This window comes from Fusarium coffeatum, assembly GCF_003316985.1.
Source record: "Fusarium coffeatum strain FIESC_28 chromosome Unknown BRIP53273_contig_289, whole genome shotgun sequence".
In the NCBI taxonomy this organism is placed as follows: Eukaryota; Fungi; Ascomycota; class Sordariomycetes; order Hypocreales; family Nectriaceae; genus Fusarium; species Fusarium coffeatum.
The window spans coordinates 57143-79481 of record NW_022158080.1 but is presented as its reverse complement, the minus strand read 5'-3'; the positions used below and the strand labels follow the sequence as shown (position 1 = coordinate 79481).

Here is a 22339-nt window from a genome sequence, read left to right as displayed (position 1 = left end):
AGTATGAACACTCAGTCTTCTCACTAATCCAACCTATCCCATGGCCATCCATCCCCATCCATCCCTCTCCACCTAGTTCCATCACCGCCTTTCCCTCTAAGCTCTCTCTTCTCTTGTCTTCTTTCCCCTGCTTTCTTATCATCGTCTCTCCACCCTCTCTTTCCCTTCATTTGTACGCTTTCCGCATCTTCAAAGGCCTTCTTCTTTCTCGAGCTTGCTACTCTTTTCTCACTATCTCATCTCATCTCCGTCTCTCTTCTGTTTACTCATATCTAATCCCATCTCATCCCATCTCATCACACCCTCTCTCCGTTCTAATCATCGAACGATCCCGCCTCGCCACCTCATCCGAAGCAAGCAAACAAACGCTTATCGCTGTGATCAATCGACAACCAACTAAATAGTCGACATCCATCAATCACATTGCTTGAGCTATACAATCCTCTACGAGAAGAAGAAGAAGAAGAAGAAGAAGCGTCTTTGACTTGTGTTGTTCGCCACTGCATTTGTCCTTATTCGCCTAGATCTCCTATTATATCGCTCCGTTATCGCATAAATCTGTTACGAGCCTCGGCCATCAACAAAAGTGCTTATTACAGTCGGATACGTCGCATAGAACATTCGTCTTGTGCTGCATTGAGTCGAAGAGGACTTCCTCGTTGACTTGCGATTACTCTCCGGTCTCACACTTGCAACCCGGCCTATTGGCCCGCGTGACTCGACCACCCCGACCGAGCGTTAGGAATACCGTCCCGGGCGAGCTCCGCTCCCCTATCCCCCGGTGCCAGTTTGACTGGTCCGACACGTCGACCCTTCGGCATCGTCGAATCCGGATACACCTGAACCTCTTCGCCTTCACTTGGTCTTGACCAACTCTCAACTTTCTGGTCGACCTCGTCCCAAGTCGACTTAATCCAACTCATCGTTCGAGTCACATTCTTTCCAAAGATACAAAAAAACGTACACATGTCATTATAACGAATTTCATTTTCCTTGTCTTCAATCTTCTTCGACCACCTGGGTCTTCGCAACTCGCAACTCATCATCACGACCATTCGATAATCATTTCTTTTGTCAAGCCTATCGAATACCCACCAATGAGCCTCTGAATACCAACGAACAACTTCAACAAACAAACAACCGAACCTTTCATTCTGCTTTCATCATTACAACACTGTACATTGTTCATATACTGCGAAACATTCGTATTTTCTTGCATCAGCTCGAGCGTCTTCAAGAGCTTCAATATCGCACCCCGGACTTCCTCTATTGCCGGTTATTGAGAAATTTTAAAAAACTGTTTGGTTAACGATTCCCCTCTTCTTTTCAATTTTCTTTTCAAATACTTTTATTACCCCTTTTTCGCCATGGAATGCCTCAAGGAAAAATTCGTTGGCGGTGCCCTTCTCAATGGACGGTATCAGACCATCTCCCCTCTCAACCATGGATCTTTCGGTATGGTGTTTAAGGCACAGGATCTCACCACCAATGAGCCTGTTGCTATCAAGTGCCTAACCAAAAAGAGCGCATGTCCCGACGGTACTTCTGACTTCGCTGTCGATGAGAAGTCAGAGGAGCAGGCTTTGCACAGTCGCCTCGGATCCCACGAAAACATTGTCAACCTGATCGATTCATTCGAGACTGAGTCTCACATCTATCTGGTCCTCGAGTTTTGTGGTCAGGGCGATCTTTACGAAGCAATCCGAAAAGGTCATGGCCCCCTCGAGACCGAGCATGTTCGCCAATTCATGCTGGAACTCATTGATGCCGTCGATTACATGCACTCTAAGGGAGTTTACCACCGCGACATCAAGCCCGAGAACATTTTCCTTACCCAGGATGGTGCCATGAAACTTGGTGACTTCGGTTTGGCAACCACAGAGAAGTGGTCATATGAGATGACTGTTGGTAGTGATCGTTATATGGCCCCTGAACAGTTCGACTCGGCTGGCGCTGGTTACTCACCAGCCGAAGCGGACATCTGGGCCATTGGTATCTGCCTCCTCAATATTCTCTTCTCTCGCAACCCCTTCACTACCCCAACCGAGGCCGACCCCCTTTTCCTCGATTACTCTCGGGACAAGCAATCTCTCTTTGATGTCTTCCCATCTATGTCCCAGGATACCTATGAAGTCCTCGTGCAGTGCATGAACCTTGACCCCAGACGACGTTCATTGGAAGGCGCTCGTGAGGCTCTCCTTCGTGTTGTTACGTTCACCACAGATGACGAGGAGGACGATGAGTACTGCGGTGCTGAGTCTCCCAATGTGGCCTCTGCCAATCGTGAGCCTCTCCGCACCCCATCCATCCAGTCTCCCGCCGTCGACACCGGAGCTTTCCCCTGGGCCAAGGCTCTCCATGGCACAACTCATCTTGGACGTCAACTCAGCGTCATTCCCGACGACGAAAGCTACACGGAGGAGCTTTTCCCCAAGTCCGAAGCGACGACGACCGATTGGTGCTCTGCCAACATGCAGACTCCCATGTCGTCTGTTTACGATTCTCACTTGGGCGCCTCCATGAAGTCACTTGCCATCAAGCCCACTGCCCGATTCAATCGGGCCTCGGCTACTGCTGGCTCACTCCCCATCAGCATGGCTAAGCCTATGCCTGCCATGTCTATGGTGTTTGGTCGACGTCAGGAAGCTGTGTCTAAGAGCTGGAGCGACATGTGGGATGAAGATGAAGAGGAGGAAGAGATGGAACAGCAACGTCAAATGCTTCAAGAGCTCAACGCCAGGACTTGGAGCCAGGAAAGCAAGGAGGAGAAGAAAAAGGAGCAGGAGGAGGTCGAGACGATCGACATCGTTGAGCCTGAGCTTGGACCAGCGTCGCATGCCCATGACATCAAGGGCGATGTCGATGATGACCTGGTCGCTGACGGCTTCTTTTTCCAAGAGGCACCAGCGCCCAAGACTCAACACATCACCATCACACCTCATTATTCTCATTCTCCTATGTCTAAGCCGCGAAGCTCTATGGATAAGTGGGCGGCTTTGGGCGAGCGACGCCGTGGTCAAGCTGCTACTTTGGATTCTATTAAGTCGGTGGAATTTTCTAAGCCCCGACGACACAATTTTGGTTTTGGATACAACAAATCTTACGAAGCGGGCGTTTGGGATCATTCTAATTATCATCATAAATTTGGGGCCGCTAAAGAACGGTCTAACAGCAAGGAATGTCCCTGGAACAAGGGCAGAGATTGGAATTGGCGTCGGGATAGACGCGCCGATCTCGGTGACGTTGAGTGGGTTGGAGGTTGGTAAACGAGATTGATTCTCTGCAACCTTCAAATGTAGTTGGGCCGTCTTGAGTCCCTGGGGCGATACTCGAAGATATTTCGGGCGTTGCTTGGATTATGATGAGAGCCTTACTCGCTTTCTGTGTATAGGATATTATAGAACAAATACAAATACCAGAAGTACCTACTCACACCTATTGCTTCCGCTAAACTATTGTTTCGTATGTGACTGTTCGGATACCATTTATTTATTAGTCATTGTCATGGCTTCTCGTGCTAGTTGTGTAAGTTAGAGTAGCCATGCCAGACGACACGAAGTCAGGTTCGACGGATCTAGCTGTCCATATGGAACGACAAGGGATATATATAATGTGGTCCTGCAAAGTATGTTTTATCTAAGCGGCATCGTCACATCTACAGTAAGTTGTAGACCGTTAATCATAAAGTACGTGAAACCCAGACTTTGCTCTGGACTTGACAGGTCCAAGAAGAGGGTGCACATAACACGTCAAGCTTAACGTTACGGGCCGCACTTAGTGATATTGAAGCCTCTTTGTTCCCTTTTGTCCCTCTTTCCTTGGTGGTTTATGTTAAAACCTTGGCTCTACTGGTGAGTCTGAGCCAAACTTGGCTAAGTAACGAGGCCGTTTCCATCGTGGTTTCTCACCGTCTGCCACAATCTTTCATTGCAAAGATATTTAAACCTATGGCTTTTTTGGTGTTTGTTTATTAAGAATTTTGACAGCATCCTTTGTGTAAATGTAGCTCGCTCCGCTCCAGATGGTAGTGGCAGAGACAACATATCTAGTTAACATTAGCGGTGATCCTACACAGCCTTGAATAATAGAACCCACTGCATGATCGTCAATGCAGATGTCAAGTCTGCGGTCATAATGGGTGCAGCGGTAGTGACTCCGACCAGAGCAAGCTGCAAGAATGTGTTGTACTTGCTGATTGTCGTGGGGCGTACTTCAGCCGAGGGAAGTGAAAAGTCCCAGTATCGGGCAAATGTCTTAGGCGGCGGTAATGAGATCCAGCGATAGTAGATTGCAGAGATGGCAAGACCGACATCGCGGCCGAGGATAATCCCAGCGCACCAGACTTTTCGTATGTTAGCTTTTGAGTTGCGACAACAGCTTAGCACGGGAGAGGAACGCACTGGGTAGAGCACCCTTGGCAGCAAGACAGATAGTCAAGATGGTCATGAGCATCTTGTCGGCCATGGGGTCAATCACTGTGCCCACGACAGTCTTGCTATCCCAGCGTCGGGCAATCCATCCGTCAAGCAAATCTGTAATGCCTGCATATGCGAAGAGACCGACTGCCCACGCATGTTGATCGTGCAAAACCAGGTATCCAATGACCGGGGCGGCAGCGAGACGTGTGAAGGTCAGAATATTGGGCAGCGTGTAGATATCTTCGTGGAGCACTTCGGCGGGTCGTGAGGGCGTAACATCTTGTGATGACGGAGGTTGCGTTCTGGACGCCGGGTCAGTCAGATGCAGTCAGCCAAGTCGCTTATACCGCACTCACTTGGGACTCTTCTCGTCCAAATGCTTTTGCTGCTCCTTATTCTCTTGCCATGATCGCGTCTTTGTGAAGAAGAGATTTCGTGAATATGCTGTCGGTGTCGTATGTCTGGGCGCAAATCTCAGAGCAGGCCTTGAACTTGCACCACACCTTATCGTGGCCCGGTAAGCCAATCTCGCGGATAGACTCATCACTGCGCTTGGCTCGATGTTACTGGAAATAGGGCGCTGCCCAGACCCTGTCGTTAATCGCTCGAAGTCGCCCAAGATAGTACCGTCCGTCCGATGATGGAGTAGCTAAAGTTTGGCGATACAAAAGACCCGTTAAAGACCCCAGAACCCCGCCTAGATGAATAACAACTCGCTTAAAGAAGTACTAAAAGACAAGATGCCATTGACGTATGTTGACAGAAGGTAGAATAGAAATTCTATTCTTATTATCGTTAAGCACTGAAACGTATTTGTATAATTGTATTTTAAGATACTCAATTGCGATTTAAATTCTGCAGTTACTTTTGTTCTAGAAGTAAGTACCGATGGTGAAAACCAAGTTATCTTGGCTACTTACCTAGTAGATAGGCACGTCGCACCACGTTGCATCAGTTTCCAAGTACATTATTACACCGACGTCAGGATGTCAGAAGAGCCAGCCGCTAGAAACTCGAGAGACGAAATAGTTCAGTTACCTTGTGCAAACCTAGGCCAACCCATAGGCTGCTTTGTTTCCGTGGCCGAAGCCTAAGAGGAGTGTGGTATAATCTCACTTGATTTGTTTCAGTCACATGGATAGCAAGCATAGCCAGGGGTCATTAAAAAGTTGTATTAATAGTCATAATAGTAATACAGACAAAAAGCATAACGTCAAAGGTTATGGAAAGTAAAAACCCGGGCCTTGACTCTGATTGTAAGCGGGACTCTGAGTGTACGCTGGACTTTGAGTGTATGCAGGGCCATTAGCGGGGGTGGGGCCATTAGCATAGGCGGAGCCTGGACTGGGGCCGGAGCCGGGGCCGGAGCTGGGACCGGGAGCATAGGCAGACCCGTGAGAATAGTTAGTCCCGCCGGCATAGACAGGTCCGGCAGAATAGACGGGGGCAGTGGCATAGTTGGCCGCTGAAGCAGAAGGGTCAGGAGCATAATGGTTCCCCAATGCAAAGTACTGGTGGTCCATGTAGTTGTGCAGTCCATGTTGCGGAAGGAGTTGTAGGCTCTCACGTGGTATTGTGTCACGTGTTTGTGACCAGACGTGAGTGTTGTATTGTGCATACTCTTCAGTCACGGCGGGTTCGCGATAGGTCGGTTGAGAGATGAGTTCTTGGCGAGGAACTACTCGTCGGAGGTCGGAGTGCTGTGAGGGTGGAATAAGACGTCCGGCCTTGACATCTTCGATGCTGTAGTAGCTGACAAGGTGATGAGCGATGCCCTTGTAGTTAACACTAATGGTCTTCTTCACGAGACCACCAGCCTTGAAATCGTAGGAGTCGACGAGTGAACCTATTAGTTCTCGGTCTTCGTCGACCATCGGTTGGCCGTTGCTGTTGATGGGTTGGATAGGCAAACTATCGGCTCTGGGTCGTTGGTTGTGGGACTTTGTGATACCGCCTTGCTTCTTGCCGCCCTTCTTGATTGATCGCTTCTTCTGCCCTGGAGCAAATGGCTGCTCCAGCTCCCGATATATCAGGAAGTTACCCAAGATCCGACTTGGGCTCCATGCGACGCTGTCTGTCCACCGTTTGATTCCCGAGGCCAATTCCTCGTACACAAAAACATTCCCGCTCTGGATTAGTTGCTGGCGTTCCCGGTCATGGGGACGGCGAGCAACATGGTTGAGTCGACCAGAAAGACAGGCTTCGATGATGATGGCGGCATCAAGAGTAGTGCTGATGAACCCTGAATAAGTAGGGGACAGTGGTGCTGAGCTTGCCATATTTGAATGGCTGCTTGTGTGATTCTGTGATTCTGTGATTGTTTGTGTATTTGTGTGTGTAAACATGTGTGTTAGCATGTGTTGGTGAAGGGGGGAGGAAATTGAACTATTTTGGTTTAGACGGGGGGATGCTTGTTCTTATATGCTATTCCATGGAAGAAACAAGTGTATTTGGTGACAGATCGAGCTTGCTCAACAAGCGCGCAACTTGAACTCTATAGACGCCAGGCGCCACAAACCAAGCATCCTTCGGGACCTACTCGGTAGCAGAAAAATTATCCTCCAAATCACAGGGCGCCAAAATAAAGCTGTCTAAATTCTAATCTAAACCGGCATGAGGTGGCCGAATTATTTCGTCTCTTGGGCTAATTCATTGGATACCCTGACGGGGGCTTGGGAATCGATCTGGTGTAAGTGATTCCGCAGCATACGGGCATTAATTAGTGGGGGTACAGCTGAGTGGACCCAGCCTTCCATGTTGGCAAGTGACATAAAGCCTATTCCTAAATGCTGGGGTGATGGAAGGAGATAGACAGAAGCCCCGCTTAAACAGGGGTCAAATGACTGAATTATTCTTTCTCCACGGCTCAGTTGTCAATTATTTCTGACACCTCGGGGTTATACACCCTTTGCCCGCACTTGCCTTACCTTGAGCTCGCCTACTGTCTATGGAACGCCTGACCCTTGTCTAGTAGGTTGTCTTGCCCACCCGACATTGGATCGAGGAAGGTACCGAACCACCTACGTACTGTTTCGGTACGTTAGGTACCTACCTGGGCAGGTGTAGGTGTCTCTCGAATTTCTCAACTCCACCCCCTCCTCTCCTCAAACTCGAAAGGGGCATGGCAAGTCCAAGCACGTCCCATAAATGATGCTACTACTCGTACGCCTACTACTGCTGATGAGGGTGGTGTGTTTGTGGTTGTGGTTGTGGTGGCTTGCGGCCGAGAGGAGAAGAAGGCAGGAAAGAGAGAATGATGATGTTGTTGTTGTTGAATGCAAAGAGAATGGACTTGGCGGATCAATTGGTTGTCTTAGGATACCGTATGATCCGTACCTGAAATCTGGGGATGGTTGTCTTCTTGTCTTCTGTCTCACTCTAGAAGAATTCAATATCTCTGGGGATCAAACCTTTTTTTCATTTTTTCAATTAAAAGAAACTCTCTAAGTCTACCGTCTAGATCAAAAGATCGAACCCTGTCTGTAGTCTCCAAGCTGTCGGGAGCTGGCGAGAACTTAGAACCCACCTTCTGCCCGGTACCTTGATTAAAGATATTTTACAGAAATCAATTCCTTGGATACTCTCCCTCCTTGTATCGTACTAAACAAGATTGTCATCATTGCATCTATTGTATCGTAGCTGACACCCCTCTCTCTTTCTGTTTTTCTCCCACTCTCGTTGCTCTGCTCTGCTCTCTCTTCTTGCTCCTTGTCCCTGGGCCTGGGGGACGAGGAAGGAAGGCCCACTTTTATTATCACACACCCTGCGGCTAGTTCTCAACACGCCCTTCTCCTCTCGAGTCTCCTCATGCAACAGTGACGCACCATGCCGTTCTTTGATGAGAATATGCCATCACAGTTATTGTCGTCTATCTCGATAAGGGTCAAGTATGTAGGTGATAGGTCTCATTTGATTTGTTTTCAACTGAAGACTCGGTCGGAATAATGCCTTTCTTCGGCGACTCTTCGCAACTGCCGAAAGACAAGTCCCTGTCATTGGATGCCTCTCTTTCAGGACATCTCAACCCCTCCATTATTTTCTGATATTGGATGTTCTGATATCCACAAGAATGAGAGAGAAAGAAGGCCAAAGCACCACCACTACCACCACAAATCACATCACTTCCCTACTCGACTTCTGTCAACATTTGGCCGATTCTTTCTGCTGGGGGGCCCTGAACGCCACGAATCCACCTTCATTCCTAACATGTCGCGTTAATGTTAGTACCGCCCCTCACCGTGAGTGCGTACTGACTGCTACTGCCATTGAGAGGACAAATGCCATCTCTACTGAGTACATTGCATTGTATTGCATTGCGCAGCGCTGCGTCGCACGTCAAGAGGGTAAAAAATCCGCTATGGCTAGTCTATGCATAGGTATCATGGCTATGCCCTGCCTATCCAACCTACATGGTATGGTACAGGATGGGATGGGATGGGATCTCATGGGATTTATTAACTATCTTGGGTATGGTGCATGTCATGGTTCATGGCCATTGATGGTCATGACTTCAAATCCAAGTCCAAGTCTTCTTAACAGTCAGTCAACTTATCACCATCATCAATCAAGACAGGAGAAACCCCTCCCCGTCCGGAACCCCGGAGACGGCCGAGACTTCCGACGCCGGCCCCAAGCCCCCGACGGCAACGCTGTCTCGGGTTAGTTTATAGCACTACTGTACATTACGTTAACGTACATTGCAGGGTACGCTTCTTATTGCTGCTCTGTTCTGCTGTAACCGGGTTGCGAGATTGCGATTGTGCTCTCCTTCTTGTTTCCGGCATTCGTGTTTCTGCACAATGTCGATTTTGTTGCATCCATCCACAGCAAAAATAGAGTCAGACAAGCGTCAGAGGTGAGAATACATGCAGAAACACAGGCTAACTCCCACGCAAGCGTTCTTCTCTCCATCTTTTTCTCTCTCTCCATCTCTCTCTATTCTCGGGTACGTATAGGAGGTACTTCATTTCAATACCTTCGGTCTCAATTTTCCGTGCACCCATACCGCACGATCCAAGTTCCATGCCATCTGCGTACATTACTGTGGTGGTAATACATTACCGGTATCGTTGCAGTACAGTACATACTAGCCTCTACAGGACTCGACGTTACTAGTTTACGTTACTAGCCTGATGATGATCCAGAATTAAAAAAAGACGAGACGAGACAAGGAAATGGGTCAATGGTTGGTGCGTGCGCGCGACAAGTGGTTAGTGAGGTTGCGTTTGCAGCTTCGTAAGATAACTTGGGTACGGACGGCATCAATTCCCAAGCACGTGCCTTGCCTGAGACAACTTCACTCACTCGGTTTGATTCGATTCAACCAAGTTCAATTCACCTTGCCTGACTTCACTCCAGCCAAGCACCCCCCTCAAAATGTCCAAACCTTAGTGAAGATCATTTAAGGGTCTCCCGTCTTACACGCCTTGGATGTTGTACAGGCACCAAAGGTACTGTACCACCCATCCATCCATAGCGGCTATGCTCCGTACCTGTGTACGAATGATATCAAGGCAATTACGGCACAGAACGGTCAGACGCAGACGCAGACTCAAAACTGCATGTCGCTCGCTTGCTCCATGTTTTAGTTTAGTTTAGGGTCTCTGCGCTGTAGAATCGATCTACATACGTAAAAGAACAAGAAGAAGAGAGGGAAAAAAGCAAAGACCAGTAAGTGTCAAGTGCAGCTACTGTAAAAAAAAAATATAAAAAAAAGGGAAGAAGGGGTGTTGGTTGGTCTTGGACAAAGGTCCCTCCGATTTCCCCGTTGCAAGCTTGGACTTGGACTTGGACTTGGGAAAGATTGGAGCCCAAGCCCAAGCCCATCTAAAAACGGCCATAGCATGCAACTACTTCCTGTCTACATACACAGGAACATGCCGTAGCCCGCAGGTGGTGCATTGACTGACAGCGAATTAATTTAGTTGCAGCAGTTAGTTAGGTCAGTGATTTCATATTTTCTCCTTGATCGTGTTCTTGGAGTTGGTGGTGTCTTGCTGATCCCTGCCTCTCGTTACTCTAGTTTTTTTCTGTCTCGATGGACTCGTCTCATCTCGCCTCGCCTCGCCTTAGCTCACTTTCAGGCTTCCGGTACAGTAGAGTGCCTCATCCTGCCGCGCGTCAATTGAGTTCTGCGATGCGGTACGTATCCTGGTCGAGGGTTCACTAACGTTGAAACCTACGCGGGAACCCCAAGACTACCAACGGGCATCTATCTACAAAGTCAAAGTCAAACAGATTGATTGCCCTATGGGTTCAATGTATGCGTACCTGTGTGCTGGGATGATGGATTGATTCCAAAGTCATGTATGGATGTCTATCCGTCTGTCCCCGGACCGACAGCCAGCTCAGCCCAGTTTATTAAGGCACTTGTTAATTAAGTCCCTGCCCTACCTGTCCTGGGTAAGAACCCTGCGCCTGCGCCTTGTCCTGCCTTGCCTTGCCTTGCGAGGAGAAAGTCGAAACCGCAACGCTGCAAGGTATGGATGCCCTGTGCTTAGAGGGGAAAGGGAAAGAAGTACGGATAGTCTAGGCCTAGGGAAGGAAAGGAAAGAAAGAAAATCTTTGAATGATGAAAACGAACATGGCCAAGGACATGGACATGGACATGGTATGCAGCGACCTCCGGCATTGGCTTTGGTGCCTGTCTTTCGTGGGACTGCGACGCTGTTAGTGCTCGAGTAGGTGCCAAGGCACCTGTAGTCTTCTCCACATGTTCCTTTATCCAGGTACCTTTTCCTCCATGGTGATTTGATGATGCACCTGCCGTCCTGCAGGCCATCTCTGCCTTGTTCCGTGATTGGCCTGATCCATATTCCACCCCTGCTCTTGCTTGTTCAGGACCAAAGTGGGAAAGTGGGAGAGCCGACAAGGCGGCACTTCAGCTTCTCATTGGGTGGGATTCTCCCATTGGCTTTTGTAATCGTGTGTCATAGCTAAGACCATCCTGCATGCCCTGCGCATGGGTTTACTGTCAGCCCGCCAAGTACCGAGCTATCTTTGCAAACGGATTCCCCGTCTAGTCCCCCAAACCCCAAAACCACCCCCTGCTCACGGCTGTTGGATGCCCTGAAATTATAGGTAGGCTGGGTAATTGGAACCCTCCGCCGCCCGTACGGATCCATCATACAACTCCCAACTTGGAATTGTATCCATCAACCACATCGCATCCCATCTCTACCTATCCCATCAACACCGATACTATCTTCCAATTACGTATGTCTTCTTCTCCTAATAATACTACTCTACGGATACCAATACTACGCCTTGCATGGACCATCGCTTATGAGCCATTCACATGTCCTCAACTGATCCCGAAACCTGGATCTGTGCTGTGCAGATACGCAGAGGCCAACGACCATCACACCTACTACTGCTGTTAACGACTCCTCAAGACAACATCATAATTAGATCTTCAACAGGCGAGACAGGGTCATCGCCAACAACTGCCGTTCTTAGCATTATCATCTTCTTTTCTCATTCTCGACCATTCTCTAACCCCCAAAAGTCCTACACGTGCGCAATGTGACAGCGCGCGCTCCCCCGTCAGCCCTGCATACTGTAAAACCATGGCTCTTCACCCTCGCGGTAGCGTCGTCCTGGCTGTCGCATTGGTATTGGGACTGTGCCCTCGAATACCATTTCCATGTCAACGTCTGTGTTCGCGACATTATCATTCTGTTGCTGTTTCTGTTCCTGCTTCTTGACGTGATGATCTTGTTGACTCGTATCACATCCCTTGTCCGGCTCCCTCAATGTCTTCCCCGCCTGCGCTGATGGCCGTGCCTGAGTCTCTGCCGCCGCCTTGACCTTAATACTGGCGCTGGCGCCCTCACTGAAGCTGCTGGAGACAGTGCTACTGCTTTTGCGGCTGCCAACTCGCACTACGACGCCGCTCTCCCAATTGCGACAACTCATCTTGGGCTGTCCTGTTGCTCGGTCCTTGACAATTCGGCCCCTGTTTGGTGCATAACACCCGCAACCGTCAGCATTAGATTCATATGATCGTCACCGTTTCGTGCCAGTGCTTCTCAAAACATCCTTAAGAGGCAGCTAATTTGGCACTACAGATACGCAACCGCACCATTGCATCGACCGTTGATGCTCGCTTCTTGCCTTGTTGTCTCAAGTCTCCCCATGTCTTACAGGATGAGGTGGGATGGGCAGGGGGCCAGTTCACAGACAGTGGGTTGGTTCATAGTTAGGGTCTCACTCACCATGCGCTCTCTGACAGATTTGCGCTGCCAATGTAAACCCAGCCAAGAGACATACTTGCCGCTTTCGGCTCCGCGGGGGTGCGAGCCGGCACCTGTTCGCGTCCCCGCGGATCCGATCGCGTTTGCGGTCGCGTCTGCAATTGACTTTGACTTCCCGCTTCCGTCTGGGATACCAAGATCATCTTGCTGTGCATCAAAAGCCCATCTCTGGTGTTAACACAGTCCCGCACAAGCTCGGTGGGGAAGGTTGGCGAGCGCCACCACTTGGGCTGGACACAGATGGTGCCCGCAGCCTGCATCAGCGCCCTCAGAGGTTAGCGTTGACTAGTACATTTCTTTTGCTCGATTTTTCGCATGTGAGGATTCCCCAGTTATTCGAGATCTGCAATTTACAGACACTGGGACAACGCTGCACACTTACATTGCGCCCACCTCGACTCCTGCCAACTGTCTCGTCGGTCGGAAAATATATTCGGAAACGATCCTTTAGCTTGTCTTGCCATGGATTCGACGCCTTGTTTTTGCCTGTCCGACCCATTCTCGACTTGTACTCGGCCAGACCATCGTCTCCTGTAAATTATCACTTGTCAGACCACATCATCAGAATCTAGTAACATGTGTGGGGTTGACTGCTAAAGGTGGTTGCACAGTATCGATCTCCTTACCTTGACATGCGTTGTAAATTGCGCCTACCAGGTCGTAGTTGAGAGATCCGAGAGAGGCGCACTGGAGTAATGGTTCACCTATGGTCAGAATCAGTGCTCTCTAGACTGGCATGCGGCTTTAATGGCACCCACAACGAAGTCGACCTCGATTGGGTCGTCGGTGGCTAGTCCGAGGGAAGCCACACTGGTGCCCAGCCCGCTGTATCCTGTACGACGTGAGCTATGATTCCATGAAAATCATCAAGTACATGTATGTTCACTACCTATTCGCTTCAGCGATTCTCCTTGATGTCCACCCGGGCTAGATTTCGATATCAGCAAATTCCTTCGCAACTGCGGGTCCGAATATGATCAGCAGGCCAGGATCTTACATGGTATACACGAAGCCAAGGTGCTTCGTTTGCGAGAAGTCGTAGTTTGTGAGGCTGCTCACCATGTACTCGCCAACGCCAGTTGCTGACAGGAATCGGCCGAGCTCGGTACTGAAGGCGGTTGGCCGATGAGTCGGGGAGTTCTTTAGTCGAGGAAGGTCGATCAGGAAGACCATCTGTACAAACCATTAGCGAGTTCTCGTCTTCAGCGCCATCTAAAGCGCCTAGGTTCGACGACCAACGTTCTCCATGACGCCAGTCTCACCCCAGTCATAAGGGACTAGATTGGCTGTTGGGACCACAACTCGAAGATAGTCGGGGTACTTTAGCAGCTGCAGCTTGGAATGCATCGCCCCAGGCCCGTTCATTGCCGGAAAGACGAACTTGATGCCCGGTGGCGCATTGGATTGCATCTCTGATTTCTGTGGCAGGTTTCGTCAGCTTCTCTGGGTCTTGTCCAATTCGAGGACTTTAGCGAGGGATATCCCGAACGAGTCAGGTTTAGTGATTGACACACACCTGGGCCTCACTGTCGGCAAATGCCAGGAGGAGTAACTTGGTCCTTCTCAAATCCAGTTTGGATACGAGCCATTCATCATCCCACTGGTACGAGCTCAGTAGAGCAAGCTCTAGTTTGTCCTTCTGAAAGATCTCCTCGATCTTTATGTCTTCTGACGTCCGAGGATATCCTTTCGCCCATGTTCTTTTGATAGCACCTTTGGGATATTGCAGCAGGATTGGCGCCAGATATCCAGCTACAGTCCGGGGTGGTTCAGAACATGGTGTCATTCTCTTTGGCGGAGGAACCTCTACAACATCTTCGTCCTCAGTAGGGGAGCGGCGCCGCTTGGCTAACCTCTGCAGCCTTTCCTCTTCCATCTTCTTGCGATCGAACGACAACAAACCGAGGCCAGCCCCGCCCGAACCATCCCCGTTCCGGCGAGATGTTGAGGTTGAGGCGCTCGGGATCTGCGAACTCTGCTCGTCTTGGACCTCTTGTTCCTGAAGTGAAAGGGCGATTGCATAGCTCAACGCCTCGTCTTCGTCCATATCACTCCCCAATTCGAGGGGATCTTGGCGAGACCCAGCCATTTTTGGTGTTTTGGCGCCAGCGGTTTTCAGGGCAAGATTCCGGCCAGATCGACTGAGTTTCGGGAGACGGTTATGAAAGTGATTTTTTTCTATTTCTGAAAGGTTCACGGTTGTTTCTTGGATGTCGTTAAGTTAAGACCAGTCAGTCGTCTTAAATCAGTTATCCCTGTCAACTAATCCCTGTCTCTAAGACAAACACAGCGCGGGGTCACGTGGGGTCGCGTCATTCCTTCTGATGATGTTTGACCAGCGCGCCTAAGATCTACCTAGGAAGGCCTGGAGCGAAATAGACATCAGTCCCAGGTTACACCAGCTGCAATGTTGTCCAAGGCGATCCATACCTCCACCGTCAGTGCAATGCTCATTGTATCCCGAGTACCTTGTTCCCCACTGCTTGCCTGTTCACGGTCTAATGATTTGAGGAAAGATGATGACGTTTGCCTACAGCCATGGCTTTTCTAATTAATTACCCCATGAGGGATACGACTTACACACAGGCAGCGCCTTTGAACCTTGAAGTACCTTTCCCGCGTAGAAATCGTGGCGTTGCAGGATACGTCCATCTCAAGACGTAACCAGGCGGGTCCCAGTCGGGTTGTGTTTGGACACGTCCCTTTGATAATGGATCTGTCAGGTGGTGCAGGCGTTGACAGTGGCTGCCGAGGGCGACGGCCGACTCGGTCATTTCCAGCGCCTTCCATAAGGCAGCTGCCATGGGGACAATTTCTTTCCAGTTATCAGTGCACAAACTCTACAAAGAGAAATAGGCTTTAACAGCAAATGGTCAGAAGGCTCCCATGGATCTCAACAAAGATGAGTGTGACTCGTCGTGTATTGCGCTCCTCAATTCCTCCGTCGACAGAATCTTTCAGAACCGGTTACATGGACTTCGACATATACTACCATTAATGGGAGTAATCGGATATCGATATAGGGTAGTGAACTCTGTCAAGACTTACTCCTTAATAAGGTATGGCAGAGGAGTATCTTTGGCTTTGAAACGTGGTAATACCCGATAGTCTCAATCTTAATACTAGCTATCATGTCTACTCTATAGTCATCCAGCTGTCTTCTCTGTGCTCTGTACTGATGTTGTTTTTGGTTTTCAGAGTAATTGTTGATGGTAGTCGAATCGCTATACATGATCCCTGTAGTCTCTGTGTTCCATTGGAAAGTTTTTACTGGCCCATCAGTTTAGCGCATGTCTACTTCCTTTCTGGGGGTCCAATCCAGTATAAGCAAATTCAAACATTGGCCATCCATCATGGAGGCAAATTTTACGACTTCAACGACATGAAATGCGTTCATTGCTAAGACCCAGGCCAGCCATTTTACGGCACCACTGGTCAATTACGAGGCGACGATGCCTCGCGACAGTCTCTAACGATTCAAAGTGAGTCAGCTTGATTTCACATGGCCCTAATTCCTTACCATGGCATCTGCTGGAGACTATTGCTAACATACTGCCATAGGCCTTATGATGTCGTGGTAATCGGAGGTGGCCATGCTGGCGCCGAGGCATGTGCTGCTGCTGCGAGAGCTGGAGCACGAACGGCCTTGGTCACTCCAAAGATTGATAATTTAGGAACATGTTCCTGCAATCCGAGTTTCGGCGGTATCGGTAAAGGTACAATCATTCGTGAAATTGATGCGCTTGATGGACTGGCTGGCAGGATCATCGACAAGTCCGGTGTACAATTCCACACATTGAATAGACGAAAGGGTGCAGCTGTTTGGGTATGTCAGCTCGACTTGGTGGCAGTAGATGGATGTCGATGGCTAATCGTGTACGGAATAGGGTCCACGGGCGCAAATCGATCGCGATCTCTACAAGAAACACATGCAGGCCGAACTCACTTCGTACCCGAACCTATCGATCGTACTCGACAGCGTGTCGGACATTGTCCTTACACCACAGGATGCCATGGACGGGGCTTCAAGTCGTATTGCTGGAGTACGTCTCGAGTCAGGCCAGATCCTCCCAACGAGCAAGGTCATCATAACAACCGGAACATTCCTCGGTGGCGAGATCCATATCGGCCTCAATGCGTATCCTGCCGGTCGGCTTGGTGAGGCAGCGACGTTTGGTCTGAGCAAATCGTTACGCGATGCAGGCTTCCAGCTAGGACGACTGAAGACGGGAACACCTCCTCGAATCGAGCGGGAGAGCATCAACTACAATGTTCTGGAAAGGCAATATGGCGATGACCCACCATCACCCTTTAGTTACCTCAACGATACAGTAGCGGTGCAAGAACAACTCACTTGCAGCGTGACGTATACAAACGAGAAGACACACGACATCGTACGCGACAACCTTGATAAGACGATTCATATCCGAGAGACAGTCAGAGGCCCACGCTACTGTCCTTCATTAGAATCGAAGGTCATTCGCTTTGCCGACAAGACTCGACATATCGTGTGGCTTGAACCAGAGGGCTTTGACAGCGGGGTCATTTATCCGAATGGCTTGTCTATGACCATTCCTGCTGAGGCCCAGGAACAGGTTTTGCGCACGATACCAGGTCTCGAGAACTCAAAGATGCTTCAGCCTGGGTACGGTGTCGAATATGACTATATTGACCCCCGAGGGCTGAAGTCAACTTTAGAAACAAAGGCAATCAGTGGGTTGTACCTCGCGGGACAGATAAATGGAACAACTGGATACGAGGAGGCAGCTGGTCAAGGTATCCTCGCAGGCATTAACGCAGGCCGCTCAGCCCAGCATCTTCCAGGGGTCTCACTCAAACGAAGTGATGGATATATCGGGATTTTGGTGGATGATCTTATAACCAAAGGCGTCACGGAGCCTTACCGAATGTTCACCTCACGTAGTGAATTCCGCATGGCAGCACGTGCCGACAATGCCGATTTCCGACTGACAGCCAAGGGCCATGAATGGGGCGCTATATCCGAACAGCGCTGGAATAGCTATAGAGATGAGCGACAACAAATCGACGATCTTACGAAAGCGTTGCAGTCGGTGTCTCTGAGCCCAACGGAATGGATCGAAAAGGGGTTTCATGTAAAACGTAACACGACCCGCCGCGATGGCATCGACATGCTCCGCCTCTCAAGCACGAACACACGTATCGAGCTCGCGCAGCTTGCATCAGTCATACCAAGTATCATGGACTATTCACCACGTATACGAAACCGTGTCGCAATCGAGGCATTTTATGCGCCATACATCAAGATCGCCGAAGTGGAACGGAAACAGTTCACGAACGACGAGCGCGTGCGCATCCCTCTCGACCTCGACTATGGTAGGATCCCAGGCCTTGCTTTGTCAGAGAAGGAAGCGCTTAGGGTAGCGAAGCCGGAGAATCTGGCGCAGGCCAGGCGTGTCGAGGGTGTGACTCCGTCGGGTAGCTTACGTCTGCTGGCATACGTTCGACGGAAGCCTACTCGCAATGTGTTGGAGGAGGCAATGGAAGTTCCATGAGCCCAAAGATGCCTGACGGGCGCAAAAGATGCTATGATATTGATACCAAGGGGCTAAGACTAAGCGCAGCCCATTAAAGGAAAGGAGGTAGTTCAACGGGTAACTGCCTACAAACCGTAACCACAAATATGACTTCTATATATGATATAGTTACTGCACAACACCATAGATGCTACGGCCAATGCTACGTCATGTGATTGCAAACATACTAGGCACTCAAGAGTCATTGTTCAAGAGTGGTTGCACAACCAGTAGTTGATTGAGACCGGTATCGTCCATTATAAGATTTCTGAAAACATAAACGCTAAAATAAACAAGTGTCACATCTGACCAGTGTCTTTACCTTCTACCTCGGCTCTCAGGCCATGAACCAACAGCATCGTCCACCTCCTCTAGGAACGTCGCTGAGTTGTGAATCGTGGTACCACCCAGAACAACACGAACGCCTGGACTGGACGCATTCAGTTCCGCAATCATCTTGGCCTCCTCGTAAGTTGCACCGCCAGCAATGAACACGATGATATCCTGTGGTTTATCCTTGGTAGAACCGCCGCCCTCAACAAAAGGATATTGTTGATCCTTGAGTCGCCCCTTGATCAAATTCTGCAGAGTAGTTTCAAGAAGTGGACTGTGCTGCGTATAAACATTCTCCACGCCCTTAAGGCCCTTGAAGCGGTTTGAGGTAGCAGAGAAAATGCCAGCCGATTCGAAGATCTCCGAAATTCCACCCTGAGACTGTGACGCTTGGAGAGATGTGTGAAATGTTGTCAATTTGCTAACCATGTCTGCGTCTCGCGGGGACACGTTTCCAGCAGCAACGAGAAGATCAGTAAGCATGGACAAGGCGTTTGACGGGTGCTTGTGATAACGGAGAGCGTACAAAGCAACGAGGCCTACTTTGCTCTCCGGCGTGACGTTTGGCGACTGGATAAGTCGCTGGATATTCTGCAAATGGGTCAGTATGTGGCCAGATTACTCATAAAAAGAATCGCACCTTAACATCAGTTCCGTGATTATCATTGCACGCCAGACTTTGTTCCAACTCGCTGACTTCGAGCAGGTTATCGGCTGCCACGCGTCTGCTGAGCTCTGACACCAAAGTAACGTGCTTGCTGACATTGCCAGAGAGTTTTCGAAATTCTGGGTATTCCTCGATAAACCGCTTCATGTCGGATATTGACTCGATATTCTCATTGTTCTTCGTTTTGGACTGAAACTGCCCAACATATTCTTTGATGTTACCTCCAAGATCACCAAAGTTCAGGAACATGTTTTTCTTGAAGAACGGGTCCTGGTCTTGTGATAGAACAATCTCCTTCTGCTCTGGGCTGATATCCGGAACATCACTCAGATTGACGCGTCCGTTCTGAATACCCAAGAGGTGGTGGACCATAGCCTGATATGTCCATTGCGTGAGCAGCGGTGTCACTGGATCTTCGCGACGGTCCAGCACGAGCAAAATGGGAGGGGTATCGACTTTTCGGAAATCGAATAATGAGTCTTCTTGTGTCATAAGATATCGAACCTCTGATGCAAGCTTCTTGGCTAGCGGACTGGTCTTCTGGTATCTAATTAATGGCTTCTTCTTGAGCGACAGCAGTACGGCGATGAGACCTTGTGCGCACCGCTGGAGCGAGTCAGGATTCCAAGTGTCTGGGTTCCCGGCCCATATGCGCTGTTGTGGTAGAGTGAAGCCGAATGAGAAGAGGTCCGGGTTGATGACTGTGTAGTCGGCAAAGTGCTCTTGCACCAGTTTGACCACCTCATGATCATCTGCCTCAGCCAACCGTTCCAAAGATGACTTCTTGACTACATTTGTGAAGTACAAATGATATTCGCCATATTTGGGATCCCTCAATTCATCTATGAGTAGCTGGATTGATTCAGGCGATGGCCGGACAAAGGAGAGGCATCGCAAGTGTCGCATCTTCTCACGAGATGCATTGTCTAGGCGGTCGATAAGATAAACCTCATGGTTGAGGAGAGCTGACTGGGTGACGGCAGTTGACACGATGTGAACAGTCTCCCTGTCAAGTAGGAGAATTTTCATCCTGGCGGACGACGTATCGCTCGTCGCGACCACCTTATTGATGTATCCTGAGACCGCCTGGGCGACGTCCATGGTGATAGTTGGTGCGGCTCGCTGAGGCCGCGTAATGTGCTATAGTTTGGTCGTATTTATGCAGATTTGTGGCAAAACCTCAGGTGTACATGAGTTATATGAGGGCAATGATAGTAGACAATTAAATCCGTGATTCAAAGCTGTTCTCGTTGATGCTTGCTCTTCTCACTTCGCCCAGGTAGACTACTAGGCTAACAAGGGAGGACACCTCTGAGATCGACGTCAAGTGTGATTACATAACACAAAAGCTAAGTTACAGCACAGCTCCGGGAGTGGACCCACTTCCAACCACCATTGCCCTCATCATGAGAAAGCTACTATGTTCGGTGACATCAACCAACAAGATTGGCTAGAAAATGTCGATATACTGCTAACTTTTGCCTGAGTAATCGACTCAAACTACAAGGCTTAAGAATTCAGAAGAGAACGCAAATCCTTTCCGGTGACAGTCCCATACAGATCTGCCATCATGGCTGGTGATACCTGCCCACAAACGACGGAACCAACGTAAGTGAACAAAATACTGCTTCATCAGTATCGTTGGCCAGATCTGACCTGGTGGTATGAATAGTCTGTCTTTTACCCAGGGTCTTATTGTAGGCCAGCTGTCAGTTGTCCTGGTCCTGGCCGCCTTCATAAAATTCTTCATCTTCGGAGATCCTCCTTCGCCAGACGTCACAGCTTCCCTACGAGCTACCGAGAGGCGGTCACGGACTCTTGCTCACAAACGCTCCTTGCTGAGTCTACGAAGCCCCGCAAACCGTCAAGAAAGGGAGCTCAACCGCAAGAAGTCTACCGTTCTTAGAAACCCCCCGGCACTCACTATTGGATCTATCCTCAGCAAGACATACTACAATGTCGACAGTCATCAGCCCGAGAGTCTGGACTGGTTTAACGTTCTCATCGGACAAACAATTGCGCAGTTTCGCAGTGATGCACAGCATGATGATGCTATTCTTGATTCCTTGAGTAAAGCTCTGAATGGAGGATCGAGGCCGGATTTTGTCGACGAGATCAGGGTTACGGAGTTGAGTCTTGGTGAAGACTTCCCAATTCTGAGTAACTGCCGGATCATTCCCGTTGATGAAGATGGAGTGAGCCTCGGCCACGGAAAGAAGTTTGACCCCGACAAGGCAGCGAGAGATGGCACTCGACTACAAGCGCGGATGGACGTTGATCTCAGTGACATGCTAACTTTGGCCGTGGAGACGAAACTTCTTCTCAACTACCCGAAGAAGCTATCGGCTGTCTTACCTGTTGCATTGGCTGTTTCCGTGGTCAGGTTCAGTGGTACTCTTTCAATCTCATTTATTCCCAGCAACCCGTCTCAGTCGACACCCACGAGGATGATCTTCAACTTCTTGGACGATTATAGATTGGATTTCTCCATTCGAAGTCTTCTGGGCAGTCGCTCTAGACTGCAAGATGTTCCTAAGATTGCCCAGCTTGTCGAGTCCAGACTCCACCGTTGGTTTGACGAGCGAGCTGTTGAGCCCCGATTCCAAGAAATTGCTCTCCCAAGTCTATGGCCGAGAAAGAAGAACACGAGAGGTCCGGATGACGGCCTGGCCGAGGGAAGCGTACCCATCGGCCGGTCGAAGAGTAAGGATGTTAGCCGGGATCCTCAGGAAGAGGCGCGTGGTGACGCAGAGATTAGGGATCGAGGAACAATTCGGCAACGGCGAGGCACGAGGGGTAGTGACAGCGACTTCTCAATGCCCGGCTCTCTTCCAGGCTTCCAAATGGCCGGTTCATAGTATAGTTAACCTTCACAAAGATGTAATAAAAGCTCTACTCAATGCATCCCCCGCATGACTGCACCGATTTGGTTCGTCACCTGTTGAACCAGATGATCTCAATCACGTCAATATTTGTTAAACATGGGATTTTGGAAGCTCTAGAAGCTCCATCTACGCACAGACGTGAGGTAGAGCCACCTTGATCTCCGAAGCAATTTACCAAACTGTAGGACAGGGCCACGACGTGGTCTGTGAGAGACTTGTTTCATTT

At 49.5% G+C, this 22339-nt stretch overlaps 7 protein-coding genes across 7 annotated transcripts; 3 read left to right on the top strand and 4 right to left on the bottom strand.

The window, feature by feature from the left end:
* Nucleotides 1–1367: 1367 nt before the first annotated feature.
* On the top strand, nucleotides 1368–3266 carry FIESC28_10188 (uncharacterized protein; the record flags this gene model as incomplete). The annotated part of the gene is made up of 1 exon (XM_031164323.1): nucleotides 1368–3266. The coding sequence occupies one exon, from the start codon at nucleotides 1368–1370 to the stop codon at nucleotides 3264–3266; it is 1899 nt and encodes a 632-aa protein (XP_031011618.1).
* A 679-nt stretch (nucleotides 3267–3945) lies between these two features.
* Nucleotides 3946–4962, bottom strand: FIESC28_10187 (uncharacterized protein; the record flags this gene model as incomplete). The annotated part of the gene is made up of 4 exons (XM_031164322.1): nucleotides 3946–4045; nucleotides 4096–4342; nucleotides 4401–4720; nucleotides 4775–4962. The coding sequence occupies 4 exons, from the start codon at nucleotides 4960–4962 to the stop codon at nucleotides 3946–3948; spliced, it is 855 nt and encodes a 284-aa protein (XP_031011617.1).
* A 676-nt stretch (nucleotides 4963–5638) lies between these two features.
* FIESC28_10186 (uncharacterized protein) lies at nucleotides 5639–6697 on the bottom strand (the record flags this gene model as incomplete). The annotated part of the gene is made up of 1 exon (XM_031164321.1): nucleotides 5639–6697. One exon carries the CDS (start codon nucleotides 6695–6697, stop codon nucleotides 5639–5641), a length of 1059 nt encoding a protein of 352 aa, XP_031011616.1.
* Nucleotides 6698–11963: 5266 nt separating this feature from the next.
* FIESC28_10185 (uncharacterized protein) lies at nucleotides 11964–14762 on the bottom strand (the record flags this gene model as incomplete). Its single annotated transcript, XM_031164320.1, has 9 exons — nucleotides 11964–12375; nucleotides 12635–12927; nucleotides 13056–13204; nucleotides 13300–13377; nucleotides 13428–13505; nucleotides 13563–13600; nucleotides 13671–13846; nucleotides 13913–14092; nucleotides 14190–14762. 9 exons carry the CDS (start codon nucleotides 14760–14762, stop codon nucleotides 11964–11966), a joined length of 1977 nt encoding a protein of 658 aa, XP_031011615.1.
* Nucleotides 14763–16060: 1298 nt separating this feature from the next.
* Nucleotides 16061–18207, top strand: FIESC28_10184 (uncharacterized protein; the record flags this gene model as incomplete). Its single annotated transcript, XM_031164319.1, has 3 exons — nucleotides 16061–16155; nucleotides 16235–16499; nucleotides 16561–18207. The coding sequence occupies 3 exons, from the start codon at nucleotides 16061–16063 to the stop codon at nucleotides 18205–18207; spliced, it is 2007 nt and encodes a 668-aa protein (XP_031011614.1).
* Nucleotides 18208–18546: 339 nt separating this feature from the next.
* On the bottom strand, nucleotides 18547–20329 carry FIESC28_10183 (uncharacterized protein; the record flags this gene model as incomplete). The annotated part of the gene is made up of 2 exons (XM_031164318.1): nucleotides 18547–19152; nucleotides 19202–20329. 2 exons carry the CDS (start codon nucleotides 20327–20329, stop codon nucleotides 18547–18549), a joined length of 1734 nt encoding a protein of 577 aa, XP_031011613.1.
* Nucleotides 20330–20798: 469 nt separating this feature from the next.
* Nucleotides 20799–22086, top strand: FIESC28_10182 (uncharacterized protein; the record flags this gene model as incomplete). Its single annotated transcript, XM_031164317.1, has 2 exons — nucleotides 20799–20836; nucleotides 20901–22086. 2 exons carry the CDS (start codon nucleotides 20799–20801, stop codon nucleotides 22084–22086), a joined length of 1224 nt encoding a protein of 407 aa, XP_031011612.1.
* Nucleotides 22087–22339: the final 253 nt, after the last annotated feature.